Source organism: Vigna unguiculata, chromosome 9 (genome assembly GCF_004118075.2).
Source record: "Vigna unguiculata cultivar IT97K-499-35 chromosome 9, ASM411807v1, whole genome shotgun sequence".
In the NCBI taxonomy this organism is placed as follows: Eukaryota; Viridiplantae; Streptophyta; class Magnoliopsida; order Fabales; family Fabaceae; genus Vigna; species Vigna unguiculata.
In genome coordinates this window covers 193,433-208,594 of record NC_040287.1, presented here as the reverse complement: position 1 = coordinate 208,594, position 15,162 = coordinate 193,433, and the positions used below count along the sequence as shown (strand labels likewise).

The following is a 15,162-nucleotide window of genomic DNA, read 5'->3' as shown; positions in this document are numbered from 1 at the left end:
TCATTTAAGAAACTAAAATTATGTAGTTTTAAAAAATAGGAAATATTTAACCAATGAAATGGTTGACAAATCCAAATAACACACCATCAAAGCTAAAAATAATCAAAAGTGTAATGAAACTTTTATTGAAGTCGCATTAGATAGCTATTGCAGTATTGTTGTACACCCAGTATTATTAAAATATTTATCAATTCATCCTAGAATGTTTGTTATTAATCGTTCAATTTGACTTCAGTCATTAAAAGATAACCTGATAAATTGTTACACATCTAGAGAAATACTAAAAACATATCCTTTCTCCAATTAGAAGAAAACATACTAATCAAACTGCATAGGCCCTTTGCTGGGCATGCCAAGCTACAACCTCTTCGTACGACATGTTTCCTCCAAAAATATCCAAGGCACTACCCACAGTTACATCCACACGCTCCATTCCCGCACCTTTAATCCTGTCTAGGTCAGCCATTCCAGTCACACCACCAGCATAAGTAACAGGAATAGGTGAATGCTTGCCAAGCAAGGCAACAAGCTCTTCATCAATTCCCAACTTTTTCCCTTCAACATCAACACCATGAACCAAAAACTCATCAGCAAAGCTGGCAAGAAATTCCATTACACCAGGATCAACAAAAACATCACTAAACTTCTGCCATCTATCAGTGACAATTGCATATTTACCATCCCTTTTTCTGCAACTGAGATCCAATACAAGCCTATTTTTTCCAACAATTTGAACAAGATCTTTTAGCCTTCCAATATCCATTTGTCCATCATTGAATACATAAGATGTCACAATGACATGGCTTGCTCCCTCTTCTATGTAACTCAAACAATTGTCAGAATTTATTCCCCCTCCAACTTGTAGACCACCGGGATAAGCATGCAATGCTTCCAAGGCAGCAGCTTTGCTCAAAGGGTCTGCACCAAGCATGATGACATGGCCACCCGTGAGTCCATCTCGTCTGTAAAGAGTAGCAAATTCAGCAGCTGACTTATCAGACTCAAAATTGGTCACAGGATCTGACCCATCACCCCCTTTCAAGTCTTGCAAGGTTGACCCCACAATTTGCTTCACTTTCCCCTTGTGGATGTCGATGCAGGGACGGAATTGAACCGCGCATTGAATGGAAGGAGAGAATCTTCGGCTGGAAGGTAAGGAGAGAGTGAGAAAAGGATGGTTATTGGAATGAAAGATGGGTGAGGGAACTAAAAGCCCGAAGAAATGAGATGCAGAGAGATTTCTCATCATTAATCAAGGCAACTATGACAACCCTTCTTCACACAATAGAAGGAGGAACTCGTATTCTATCGGAATGAACATTGAAGGACCTGTGTTGGGTGAAAGGATCATGGGTTGATCACATATACTTTTATCTTGCCTTGAGCTTTCATTTGTCCTTTTAAGTTTACTTCCTTATTCATTACCTACGAGTACCTACGAGCAATCAATTTCAATGCATTCAGTTCTTCTATGACAGGAATAATATATTAATTAAAGTAGTTATCTAAAACTACTTATGATATGAATGCAAAAATTAATAAAACATTGAGAAATCACAAAGTTACTATCTAAACCAAAGCTGGCAGCAAATGAGAACTACACAACAGCGTATCAGATATTTTTAGAATAGGATTTATGTGGTCTATGATGCAGAAATGAGTTCTATGTGATGTAGATGAATGAGACCTAATTGAATACCTTAAACCAGGCATAAGAAAGATGCAGAATCATTAAACAATCTGTGAAGGAGAAAACAACGTGACAGGTTGAAATTGAATATAATCCTCCTCAAAAAGTTCATTAACAACAAAAAAGATGATAGAATTGTTGATGTGTGTGCGGTGAGGTGACAAATATAGTTAGCAAGATGATTCTGCAAAATCTAATCTATGTAGAAGGCCTCTAGGAATTCATGCTACTTTCACGTCTATCGGTCAAATAACACTTTCATGATTTTATCATGGGTCAAGTCCTCTTGCCATTCCCATTGCACACAAACTGGAAAAAGCACAATGTGGATTTTATTCATGTTTTTGTTCTTTTATAAAAATGGATTACTACTATGTAAGCTTTTTACCTTAAACTAATCTAGTTTGGTTGAGAGATAAATAAATCTGAATAAATGATTAAACTCGGACAATACTGGAAGGGTTCAGAATTAGAACAAAATCAAAACAACTGAATACATGTCATTATTTACGTCAGCTCATAGACTCTGTTTAACAAAAACAGAATCAAGCAACGAAAATCTAACCTAACCAAAAAAGAAAAGTAACGAAGTCAAATAAATTAAATTAACCAAAACCCTAAGTTACTCACCATACAAAATTCGTGCAGGAGCACAGGACAACACAGCAATCCGAATCCGATGTTGAGATTTAACTACGCACTAGGGCAAACCATAGCCATGTAACTGTCAAAGATGAAGAACAATATGGGGTACAGAAGAAATCCCCATATTTTCCAAAGTACCAAGAAAGGCCCAAAGTGTTTGTGACCTCTAAATTTCTTTTCTTTAAAAAGTTTAACATCCAATCTTCCATGATTTCGAAATCAACATTAACTTATCTAAAAAACTTATTAAGTAACAAAGATTATATTGAGTTAAAACTTTATTTTTTAATTTATTACGTATAATGCGAAAATTTACATTTTTTGAAATTGATAGAAATAATGTTTAAACTTAAAAAGTTTGGAGTTTTTGAATATTGAAGAGGAATTATGACATTTTTATTGTACGAAATCTTTAATTTTTAACTACTGAGTTTTAATATCTGTGTATTATGTATTGCCAGATAGATACAGAAATTTAAAAAGGTGAAACTTTTTAAAAAAGAATAACTAAATTGTTTTGATTTTAAGATTGAAAGTTAGGTGGTTGATGTTGAACTAATCCATTTATAAGATGGATTAAGGTGAACCGATTCCTGTTGATAGCTATGCCATCATGTAACATGGTATCTGAACGTGTATTTAGTTGTTATTTTTGTCAAATTTTCAGTATTTATGTTTTTTTTTTTTGTATTTTCTTACAATTGTAGTAACAGCAATGTAGTACATCTGAAATGAGACGAATTTAGTGATGAACATTGGAAGATGTCTGAGAATGTATGTCTGCAGTTGCGCATGACAGAGCATAAAAGAGACAAGGCGTGGTGCATGCAATGCAGAGTTGAAATTAGGGATAAGTAAATGAAAAGAAGAGTTGAATGGGGGAAGGAGAGAAAGTTAGGTTTTGAAAGGTGGCTGAAGACAAGACAAGGCAAGTTGAGCCAACTTTCACTGTTTGTTTCATCTCTTTGAGGAATGTGTTGGAAAGTAGCATTGCATCGTTGCTCGCTTACTCTTCCGCAACTGCCAACCAACAGTCAGCATGCAACTAACATGCTAACGTTGTTACTAATACTTTCATTATTAATGTAATGGAACCAAATGAATCTACCACTCTGCTTCTTCTCACTACCTAGCTCAGCTCCACTTTCACTTTCCCTCCAAGTAAGTATTTCATCACAAAATTTTCATTAGTACCTGATGTCTCACCCTACCACATCATGCCATTTTGTCGAAAACTATATTACTACTGTTCCGACTACAATGTACAGTGTAAATTTTTTGCATGGTTTGGTGCTGTTTGTTTTTCTCAGTGGCACGATTCTGATTTTGACCAATTATTTCAATTACAAACTGGTTATCTGCTGCATGTGTAGTCTGCAGCTATAACATGGCTGAGGATCTGGATAAACCGTTGCTTGATCCTGAGAATTTCAACCGAGATGGCATTGATTTGGTAAGTCCTTCAACAAAGGCACGACACAATATAAATAAATCAATCAATCAAAATCTTAGCACTGTTCCTTCATCGTTTTTCGTTTTTTGTTTCATTACAAATATCGTTTCTGTCATTACTGAACATAAAAATACTGAACAGAAAAAACGTTTCTGTCATTATAATTAAAAATAAAAATACTTTATCAAATGAAATAAACTCTTATTATTTTAATTTCGACTTCATTGTTGATCAGGAGCGTATACCATTAGAAGAAGTATTTGAACAGTTGAGAACATCACGAAGAGGACTTTCATCTGACGATGCTGAAGCTCGAATAGAGATATTTGGCCCAAACAAACTTGAAGAGAAGAAAGTAAGAACATACTTCTAATAAATATTTTATTTTCATAAATTTGTCATATAGAGTATGTGGATCAGGATAGATTTGGCCATTCAAGTACCTTATTAAATCACTGGGGTTAACATAGTTGTTAAAGTACTTGTTTCATTGAGATTTCGAACCTTATAAATTGTGAGTTTTTTATAGCTTATTTTGCCAAGTTTCTTGGTGAAATTTATCAAAATTAGCTCTTTTCATAATTTATTACACTGAGTTTCTTTCAAATTTGTAACAAAGTTATTGAATAAGCACTACAGTATGTTTTTACCTAACACTTTCTATATCAATCAGTTGAAAGTAGAAGAGTTAGGCAAGCTGCAGTTGGGATGCTTATGGCTATATAAATAGAGAGTAGTGATTTATTTTAGTACTTCTTCCCGAAAAAGAACAAAGATAACAAAGATAATGATAGTAATGTCTTGAGCTCATTTTGGAAACTTTTTCTTACATCAAAAGTTATAAACGTTGAAAGTATTATAAAGAAGATGACTTTTATGTCTTGACACTAATAATCCACTCACATTTACATAGATGTTGTCTCCCTTCTCATCTCAAATAACATTATTTGCATAATTAGATACTTGGATGTTGTTAATTCTCCATTTAAATTTGTTTAAAAGTGTTTTCATATGTTCTATATTGCATTGTGGTCATTTATTTTGAAGGAGAAAGAGGCATCTCATTTTGTTGCCAGGCCCTCGTTTGCAGTTAGCATGCTTGCGTCCACTGAAAGAAATTCTAACCCTAACTTCGTCCTCAAATTCTACTGCAGGAGAATAAAATTTTGAAATTTCTTGGTTTTATGTGGAATCCTTTATCATGGGTTATGGAAGCAGCAGCACTGATGGCGATTATCCTTGCTAATGGTGGAGTGAGTGGAGAATGCAATAACTGTTCTTCATTATTCTATATGTTCTTTAGTCTTTTGGTTCAGCATTCTTTGTTTTTAGTTTGTATTTCCATTTCTTGGCTCCTTATTTTGAGATAAATTTTCAGGGGGAAGGTCCTGATTGGCAAGACTTTATAGGGATTATATGCCTACTGGTAATAAACTCAACTATTAGTTTTATAGAAGAAAATAATGCAGGTAATGCTGCAGCAGCATTAATGGCTCGTTTAGCTCCTAAAACAAGGGTATGTTATTGCATGCAGAGTGAACATATCTCCTTAAAAAACATAAATTGTTCTAGTACCGTGTTACTATCTTACACAGATTAATGAGTAAAAGTCCCTAATATCTTTGTTCAGGTTCTCAGAGATGGGCAGTGGCAAGAGCAAGATGCAGCAATTTTAGTACCTGGGGATATAATTAGCATAAAATTGGGAGATATAGTTCCAGCTGATGCTCGCTTGCTAGAAGGGGATCCTTTAAAAATTGATCAGGTAAGCCTTTGTTATGAAATAAGTGAACATTGTAAATCTAATGTATATATTTCTTTCTATTTAGTGATTTCGTAATCTATTTTCTCATGACAAACTGGTACAAGGATGAAGAAACAGAGTTCATGTGATGTCCTGGTTTTGTTTTATGCAGTCAGCCCTTACTGGAGAATCTTTACCTGTCACAAAAAGAACTGGTGACGAGGTCTTTTCCGGTTCAACATGTAAACATGGAGAGATTGAGGCTGTAGTGATAGCAACAGGAGTTCATTCCTTTTTTGGAAAGGCAGCATACCTGGTTGATAGTACCGAAGTTGTTGGACATTTTCAGAAGGTAACTTTAGAAAATTTTTGACTCTTTTGGCATGGTTATATTGATAAGAAATATAGCCAAGCGAAACTGTTTACAAAGAGCTAGAAGTTTGAATGATTGTATAGAAGGTTAAAATGCTTTTAAGGATTGTGGCTATGCTTAACTTGTGACAACACTGGCGAAAAGGAGTAAGGAGAATATACATTGAGATTCAAGCACTTGTTTTATATGGAGATTCATTTCAATGCAAAATATATTTTGCAAGTGTTTGATCAATCGGTCAAATTTCAGACCATATCTGTTTTTCTTACCTTTTTCAGGTCCTTACCTCAATTGGTAACTTCTGCATTTGCTCTATAGCTATAGGGATAATTTTTGAAATAATTATAATGTTCCCAGTGGAGCATCGATCATACAGGGATGGAATCAACAATCTTCTTGTTCTCCTAATTGGAGGAATACCCATCGCTATGCCAACAGTCTTATCTGTAACGCTTGCAATTGGCTCTCACCGTCTTTCTCAGCAGGTCCAACTCTTTAGTTCTTAACTAGAAATTAAAATTGGAAGAAATTAAGATTTTGTCTGCATTATCAATAATAGTAGTTTTAGTTTAAAGTTTGGCGAAACCTATATCACTTTTGCTAATACACGGGCGCGTAGTGTTACCCTCAAAGTTCAAAAGAATGCAGCCAATCTTTATGCTTCTGACTATGCTCTTTCTATATTTTTACTTCATTTGTAAGGGAGCCATAACTAAAAGAATGACAGCAATTGAAGAAATGGCAGGCATGGATGTGCTTTGCAGTGACAAAACTGGAACTCTTACACTGAATCGCCTGACTGTTGATAGAAACCTTATTGAGGTTGGTACTTAAAAATGACATATATTATCTGTATTGTTGAGACAAAATAATATTTTCATATGTTTGATCAGAATTCAATTACTAAATAGTTGGCTAAGAATATAGAATCCAATGTGTTTGTAACGAGTACAACTACAACGCAATTTGCTCAAGTCACTAAAAAATTTATTTAGTTAGCAGCTTCATCATCTTCACGAATCATGATGTTAAGTGTCCTAATTCTTAATTACCATTTGGCAATACTTCAATCCAAAGAATTCTCAATAGTTTGGAACTTTTTACTACTAACTATTTTTCATGAACTAGCTTTCTTATTGTGAATTGTTCAGAGGACTGTTAGGAGGTATTGTCCTTACTTAGAGTTTCACCTTACATGTTGAACAGGTTTTTAACAGAAATATGGACAAAGATACGGTTGTTCTACTAGCAGCCAGAGCTGCTAGACTGGAAAACCAGGATGCCATTGATACTGCCGTAGTTAATATGCTAGCTGATCCAAGGGAGGTAAATATACCATGTTAGTTTATTACAGAAGTTCTCCAAATTTTCATTATGATAAAAGAAAAATAATTCCTTCTTCCTCTCTACAGGCACGTGCAAACATCACTGAAGTTCATTTTCTACCATTCAATCCTGTAGATAAACGTACAGCTATAACGTATATTGATTCTGATGGCAATTTTTATAGGGCCACTAAAGGAGCTCCGGAACAGGTATCAAACTTTTTAAAAGGTGGTGAATAGCCTTTTCTTATTGCCTAACGTCTCCTAGTTTTGCTTCAAAATCTAATGCAAAGTTTTTTTCCCAATGGACCCTCATCCAAAGGGAGGAGAGAAAAAATTTTGCAATCATGGGAATGCCTTTTATAAAACTTCAGTGTTTTTTTGCTGTTTACTGCATACCAGATTCTAGATTTGTGTCAAGAGAAAGACCAAATTGCCAAAAGAGTGCACGATATAATAGACAAATTTGCTGAAAGGGGATTGCGATCTCTTGCAGTTGCTTATCAGGTTATCAGCATGATACCCTTCTTTGTTCCTTTCCTGCTAAAAGGATCATTAAATGAAGAAAAAGATGTCAATGTTGCTTACTAATAGAAATTTTAAAAACATGTTAATTACTTTAACATTTAGGATTGCTCTTTCAGGAAGTTCCTGAAAAATCCAAGGATAGCCCTGGAGGTCCTTGGACTTTTTGTGGATTGTTGCCTTTGTTTGATCCACCAAGACATGATAGTGCGGAAACCATTCGAAGAGCACTTAACCTTGGAGTCTGTGTAAAGATGATTACAGGTAAACATGAAATTTCAATGGACGCATAGAATAAAATATAACAAGGTTTATAGAATCAAAGGATCAATGGGAGAATATTGTTGGCATCAAACTTCACCAAACATGATCTGTATTCCTTCTCAATAGTACACATGATTGTTCATTCAATATGTTACTAAAATTTATCAATATCACTAATCATCAATCCGTTTAACTCACTATATTTTCTCTATGTTGGAACTTACCGGCAACATACCCAAATTAAAATATCTTGTTCGTTGCTAAATTCTTTTCTCAAATAATAAATTTTAAATATTTTCCAATAAAAGTGGCTGAATAAGTCATCAATTTTTTGTGTACATTCTAGGTGATCAATTAGCCATTGCAAAGGAGACAGGCCGTAGACTTGGCATGGGAACAAACATGTACCCTTCTTCGTCTTTGTTAGGGCGTGAAAAAGAAGAGCATGAAGTTCTCCCTGTAGATGAGCTCGTTGAGATGGCAGATGGCTTTGCTGGTGTTTATCCTGGTATATGAATTTCTTTACTTAAGAAAGTTAGTTGCTTCTCTCAGACCATATATATATATTTGACTCTTGCTTCCTTTCATTCTGTATACTACGACTACAAAAATATGGTTTTCAGACATCTCACTATCTTAGCTATCAAATAAAGAGAATGGTGAAATATTGTTCTAATAGATCAACATCATGAGCCTTCTGGGTACAAAATCTTGCATAATTGATCACTTTTCTTGAACCTGTCAGCCTCCAATAATTTAGTAGTTAGATATGAGTTGTTTCATATTTACAATAAAAAAGAAGTGATTTAAGCATGAAAATAATTTCTAGTCTGAAGTGCTTAACACCAGTTTTTGTTCTTACACAAATCTTTTGGATGAGTATCTCCTATTCGTTGTTACCTATCATTTTCGTAAGTGTTGCTATTTTACCAAGTGTGTTTAACAATTATTTTACCAATATTGCATTGCATACTTTCAGAACACAAGTTTGAAATAGTGAAAATTTTACAAGAAAAGCAACATGTTGTTGGGATGACTGGGGATGGAGTAAATGATGCCCCCGCATTGAAGAAAGCAGATATCGGAATAGCTGTGTCAGACGCTACAGATGCTGCAAGAAGTGCTGCTGATTTGGTCTTAACCGAGCCTGGCTTAAGTGTCATTGTTAGTGCTGTGTTAACAAGCAGAGCTATATTCCAAAGAATGAAAAATTATACAGTTGAGTGTGTAGTATTCCTCTTCTTTTGCACTATGATAGAAAACTTCTCCTTTTGACTTTTTATACATTATGTAGCATCAACAAGAAAGCAAGACTCCTAGAAGCTAGAACAATATAGTCAAAAGTTTCTCACTGAAATCTAGATTGTTCAAACCACCAGTCATCATAAATGTATCAATCAGTAATAACTCGGAGTGTTTTTCATGATAATATTTATTTGATGTTCATTTCATTGCTTTCTTTAATGCAGATATATGCTGTCTCCATCACCATAAGAATAGTGGTAAGAAAAGTTCCTACCCCAATTTCAGAGTCATTTTTATAGATGATGTTTTTCTCTATTCATGAATTTCTATCTAAACATTAAAGTCCCTATGGACGTGCGTCTAACTTATCAAACCAAACCCTTTTGCAGGTTGGTTTTACTCTCCTGGCATTAATTTGGGAGTATGATTTTCCACCCTTCATGGTCTTGATCATTGCAATACTAAATGATGGTAATACTTCTGATCATTTCTTCACCCCAGTACTGGACATGAATTATAGAACTTCCATTTTCCCTTTTTTGTATCTGCGTACTCAAGCAATAGATGAAAACTATACTCACCATTTTTTTTTTCACTTTATGACAATGTAATACAAGAGATAAATGCATCATAAAGTTACGAGAAAAAGCCAAAATGCGTGATACATGTTTTCTCTTGATTTTAGAGCATCCAACAATTTTTTTTTCTCATTCAAGAATGTAAATGTTGCAAAGTTATAAAATTCTAGCTTAAATAAAGAATCTGAGGGTACAAAATCTCAGAAAACAAATCATCTTCATTTGAGTAAATAACAGAAGTTTTTCTTAACTTAATAGTTTTACTTTGTCACTGACATGATAACTAAACAAAGGGGTAACACAACTTTTTACAAGGTAGTATTGAATAAATAATCACAGACATAGCAATAGATCGGCAATTAGGCCAAATAAGATGTAGCAGTGATATGTAAGATTTGTAGTCATAACATTTTAATTTTGAATTAGGTACCATCATGACCATATCTAAAGACAGAGTGAAGCCATCCCCGACACCTGACAGTTGGAAGCTACCAGAGATATTTGCAACAGGAATAGTGATTGGAACTTATCTTGCTTTGGTCACTGTCCTATTCTATTGGACAATAGTTGAGACCACTTTCTTTGAGGTACAAAAGTCTATGTCTCTCTCTTTCTGCTCTTGTTTTTAGACCTCAAATTTATAAACATGTTTAAGCCGAAAAAGTGTTGTTGCAGACCCACTTCCATGTAAGCTCCTTATCTAGTGACAGCGAGAAAGTTTCATCAGCTGTATATCTGCAAGTTAGCATCATTAGCCAGGCTCTGATCTTTGTTACTCGAAGCTATGGATGGTCATTTCTCGAGAGACCCGGAGCTCTGCTGATGTGCGCCTTTGTAATAGCTCAACTGGTAATGTTGCACCATTTCTGGAACTTATGTAATCTTTTGAACACACATAAAACAGTGGTTGATGTATGAATTGATTAGGTTGCGACCTTAATTGGAGTGTACGCAAATATCAGTTTTGCAAAGATCAGCGGAATTGGATGGGAATGGGCCGGTGTTATATGGTTATACAGTTTGATCTTCTATGTACCCTTGGACATCATTAAGTTCACAGTGCGTTATGCTTTGAGTGGAGATGCCTGGAAACTACTATTTGAAAGAAAGGTAAGTGGGAAAGTGAGAAAGTGAGAATGAGAAAGTTTAGAGAACTAAGATTGCACATTGATTAATGTGTAGTGTAGGTTGAGTTTTGATGTGTGTTTGTGTTGAACAGACTGCTTTTACATCAAAGAAAGACTATGGAAAAGAAGACAGAGCTGCAAAGTGGGTTCTTTCTCAGAGGACTCTACAAGGACTGCATCTCATGGCCGGAGGAAGCCTCGAGGTTAACGGAAGGCGCTCTTCTATCATAGCTGAACAAGCCAGACGACGAGCTGAAATAGCCAGGTACTTTTCTAATCTCATTCATATACAAAGAAACCTCTTTTAACTCAAAAATGGTGCATCAACTTTTTTTTTTGCAGGCTGGGAGAGTTGCACACTCTCAGAGGACATGTTGAATCTGTTGTCAGACTCAAAAACTTGCACCGCAATGTCATCCAATCAGCTCATACAGTCTGATGATGATGCATGCCTTCTATTATTTCTTCTGTTTCTCTAAAAACTTTGCATCTTCTTCCACTCCCTCCAATTTTGTAGCTTTCCCATGTCACAAGGCTACTTAGTATATCTTACGCATAAACTAAACCTAATCTTTTACCTCCTTAGCATCAGTTCATAGCCGTAGTACTTTCTCTTCTTCAGGTTGTTCTTCTTCTTGTACTGTGTGTTTTTTTCTTCAAATTCTTAAACTTGGAATGGAGAGAGAGAATCTGACTGTCGGCAATGTTAGGGAATATTCCGTCTCTACCCAAACCATTTATTATATATGTATGCGAATGTCACCGACATTCAAAATAAATCAAATTAATACTAATTATTTTTAAAATATACAGTCAATTAATAATTTGTAATTCTATTTATTTATTCTCTTTTGTTTGTTTTCCCAAAAGCCAATTCTTTTTACCATATGTCGTGATAGCCGTTAAGTTTAACGAAGTTGGAACAAATTTTGTTTTGTACTCTTCTGTTATCAAATGTCATCTTCGACTAACCCGTGACACAATAGTTACCTGTCACCTTCGTACGAAACTATTTCAATTTGTTTAGTTTCGAATATATCTCTTATTTTTTATTTTAATAATTTCAACGCACTTGCATTTTTTTTTTTAATTTTTAAAATAAAGTAAAAACGAAAAAAATTGAAATTAGAAATACATCAGTAAAAGGTCAAAAGAAATATTTTCTCAAGAGTTAATTGGTCCTTTAAAAACTATAGATTGGAGGGTCGTAGATTCATCAATGAACTAGTTTCTCAAAAAGGAATAAATATTTGAATTTTTAATTTAGAAGATGTTCACGTGTAATGTTGACTTTGTGTCTGCTATGACTATTTATAGATAAATATGTATATTATATTATTATAAATGAAAATCGGTTTTCTAGAGAAAGTAATACGATTGTTTTTTATAAGTTAGTTTTAATTTATAGAAAAACTTTTTTTTCACATTTTCTTCTCTTATTATTCATACAAAATTTTATGATGGTACAAAAAAGTTAATATGATAGTAGTAGTGGCAATAAAAAATTCATGCACTCTTTGAATCGTCTCTTATAATTTTTAATAGATTGTTTGAGTAAATTGCGTACTTTTTTATTTATAAATCTTGTACTTTTTGTTTATTAAATTTAGTACTCTTTTACTTATTAAATTTTGTACTTTGGACTTATACTATATTCAATAAAAAAATTAAATATTAATTTGATCTTTATTTTTATTGAGTTTATTCAATTAAATCACAATTTCTTTTTATTTAGTAAATATTTGTTAATTTTGTTTAATTTGGTCATTTTTATAACATTGTTATAATAATTGATGAACTGTCACATGTCAGATCGTAATTTATATTTATTTTTTTAATTAAAGAAATGTTCAGTATCAATTCAACATTGTTTCACATGTCAAGTCAATTTTATATTTAATTTGGTCATTATATTTGTTATTTTTGTTCAATTTAATCCTAATTTTTTTAAATAGAGTAAATTTATCACTCTTCAAATTGAGACCAAATTTAATTTCTATATAAATTTTATACTGATAATTTTATTAAAATTCACAATTTTATTAAAAAAAAATTAATTTAGGATCAGAGTAGGTTTAAAATTAGAATGAAATTTTTAAATGTGATTTTTAAATTTGAAGAGGTTAAAAAATAGGGAGTAACAATATTTTTTATGTGATTTTTAACCTCTTAAAGTTTTAAATCAATATATTAAATTGTTAAATTTAATAGAATTGTTAAATTCATTATATGTTTAAGATTTAATTTAATTAAGCATGTACTAGTATATAGATATGAAATGTATGGCAGATAATTTAAGTTTTTGATAAAATAAGATAATTGTATGTTTAGTTGAAAAGTGAAATTTGAGATTATGGTTATAGTATCTTAATAAATTGGTAGTTTATGATGGAAAAATTTGCAGAGCTAACATATGAAATTGTGATCACATTATTAGCAACTTCTCCTACTCGCTCGTGACACCCACTATACCTCACCACCAAAAAATATTATATGATTTTTCTTTAAATAATAAAAACTAGTGATTTTAAACAAATGTTAATCTAATCCATTGTAAAAAAAAAAATTATTAAAGATAGTGGTTACAGGTCTGTTTATGGGGATATTCTATATTAATATTTCTTTATTTAACACTTGATGTTCTTTATGCAAAATATTAATTAAAAAATATAATGTGATAATTTTATATCGAATTTGATTTTTTTATCTTTTAAGCTTTCTATATAGATTAAAGAATATGACAAAATAATGGTATTGGAGTAATTATTCGATTAGACCACTCTAAATGAATATGGTCATAGGAGCATCTAGTGACTAAGAGTAAAAATATTATCTTAATATAGATTTATGAGTGGTTTAAAATGGAGAAAGAGTTGTTTAAATATAAAAGGAGTTATATTAATAATTTTTCTTCATATTGATTGTTATATTAGAAATGTCGGTGATATTAGTAACACTAATATTAATATATAAGTTGTGGTATTGAATGGATTATGTAATTGTTTTATTTTGTTGTGAATATTTTATTTGAAGTCATGTCCTCTTCAATCAATGTTAGTCACATTATTGTTATATATATATATCAATCAAAAGTAGTTAAATGAGATTGCGACTTTTATGTTAGACTATATTGTCTTCTTCTTCTTTTTGTCATGTGGAACATTGTTACATGTTGATATGTCAAACTGAACAATAAAATAACTGCCTTTTGTTTTATTGTCTTCAATAAAATGTTGCAAAATTAATCTAATTGTCTAAATTCAATCGATCTACAATGAATTAAAAATCACTTAAAAATAATATGTACAGATTACAAAAGGAATTTTATCATCTGTAAATTCTAAATACATATTTTAGAATGTATTTAGGGCACAATTAGACAATTTTCTCGATTGCAAATTTTATTTTTCTATAAGTTTTTATGAAAAATTAATCCTTTATGTTTTAATAGAAAAATTTACTATTTTAAGAAATTCAAATTCATTTAATTTAAAATATTTTTATATTTTTTATTTTACTATAAAAAAATATTTTATTAATAACAAATTTTAATGACAAAAAATTGTTAATCACTATAATAATAAATATAGATATCAATTTACAAAATAAAAATTTATTGGTTACTAAAATAATTACACTCTAAATAAAAAAAATGTAATTCGATCACTAAATTATAACTACTGACACATTTCAAAAATCATATTTTACAACTTCCAAAAGTTTACAAAACACTACAAATGTTACTGCATTATTTTCCCATCTTAAAATATTATATTAATTTATTTAAAATATATTATTTTTAATTAAAACAAAAAACCAAAATAAAATAAAAATCTAGACCCAGGAAACTGAATTCTGGTTAGTATTTGGACCAACGCATGCTAAAACAAAGGTCAGAATCCGATTATCGGGGTTAAAATTCAATTATCGGGAAGCCAAATTCAGACCTGAAAAAAAGAAGTGTGATGCTAGAGTAAATGTGAAGCACATTATGCTACCTAGGTATTTAATTTGTGTTATGCAAGAAAAAAATCCACATTCATCCACTCAAACACGCGTACACCTGCAGAAACATCCACCCCACATAATCAATTTACAATATTAATAATTTGTTATAATATAAATATTAAAAAATGTAGACACATGTTTTTTCTAGTGGACTATAATATATTTAGTCAAATATATTATGATGA

General features: G+C 32.1%; 2 protein-coding genes across 4 annotated transcripts; one reads left to right on the top strand and one right to left on the bottom strand.

The window, feature by feature from the left end:
- Positions 1 to 153: 153 nt before the first annotated feature.
- On the bottom strand, positions 154 to 2,578 carry LOC114163031 (1-(5-phosphoribosyl)-5-[(5-phosphoribosylamino)methylideneamino] imidazole-4-carboxamide isomerase, chloroplastic-like). The gene is made up of 2 exons (XM_028047075.1): positions 2,321 to 2,578; positions 154 to 1,435 (listed from the first exon to the last, which is right to left on the bottom strand). The coding sequence occupies exon 2, from the start codon at positions 1,247 to 1,249 to the stop codon at positions 323 to 325; it is 927 nt and encodes a 308-aa protein (XP_027902876.1). The 5' UTR covers positions 1,250 to 1,435; positions 2,321 to 2,578; the 3' UTR covers positions 154 to 322.
- An 810-nt stretch (positions 2,579 to 3,388) lies between these two features.
- Positions 3,389 to 11,775, top strand: LOC114163028 (ATPase 10, plasma membrane-type). 3 transcript variants are annotated; one of them, XM_028047074.1, is made up of 22 exons: positions 3,389 to 3,496; positions 3,709 to 3,788; positions 4,024 to 4,143; positions 4,943 to 5,041; positions 5,167 to 5,304; positions 5,419 to 5,553; positions 5,705 to 5,884; positions 6,184 to 6,390; positions 6,608 to 6,727; positions 7,112 to 7,231; positions 7,318 to 7,440; positions 7,633 to 7,737; positions 7,875 to 8,019; positions 8,366 to 8,527; positions 9,032 to 9,237; positions 9,489 to 9,521; positions 9,654 to 9,735; positions 10,269 to 10,429; positions 10,518 to 10,691; positions 10,770 to 10,952; positions 11,062 to 11,234; positions 11,312 to 11,775. In XM_028047074.1, the coding sequence occupies exons 2-22, from the start codon at positions 3,723 to 3,725 to the stop codon at positions 11,406 to 11,408; spliced, it is 2,829 nt and encodes a 942-aa protein (XP_027902875.1). In that variant the 5' UTR covers positions 3,389 to 3,496; positions 3,709 to 3,722; the 3' UTR covers positions 11,409 to 11,775. The 3 variants fall into 3 exon arrangements, with proteins under 3 accessions (XP_027902875.1, XP_027902873.1, XP_027902874.1); XM_028047072.1 differs by having other exon boundaries at positions 8,999 to 9,237; XM_028047073.1 differs by lacking the exon at positions 3,389 to 3,496 and adding an exon at positions 3,579 to 3,597 and having other exon boundaries at positions 8,999 to 9,237.
- The last annotated feature ends 3,387 nt before the right edge of the window (positions 11,776 to 15,162 follow it).

Coding starts and splice junctions, on each gene's coding strand:
- LOC114163031 (XM_028047075.1), bottom strand. CDS start 1,249: ATGATGAGAAATCTCTCTGCATCTCATTTCTTCGGGCTTTTAGTTCCC.
- LOC114163028 (XM_028047072.1), top strand. CDS start 3,723: ATGGCTGAGGATCTGGATAAACCGTTGCTTGATCCTGAGAATTTCAAC. Junction 9,238..9,488: donor AAAGAATGAAAAATTATACA/GTTGAGTGTGTA, acceptor TCTTTAATGCAG/ATATATGCTGTCTCCATCAC. Junction 10,953..11,061: donor AACTACTATTTGAAAGAAAG/GTAAGTGGGAAA, acceptor TGTGTTGAACAG/ACTGCTTTTACATCAAAGAA.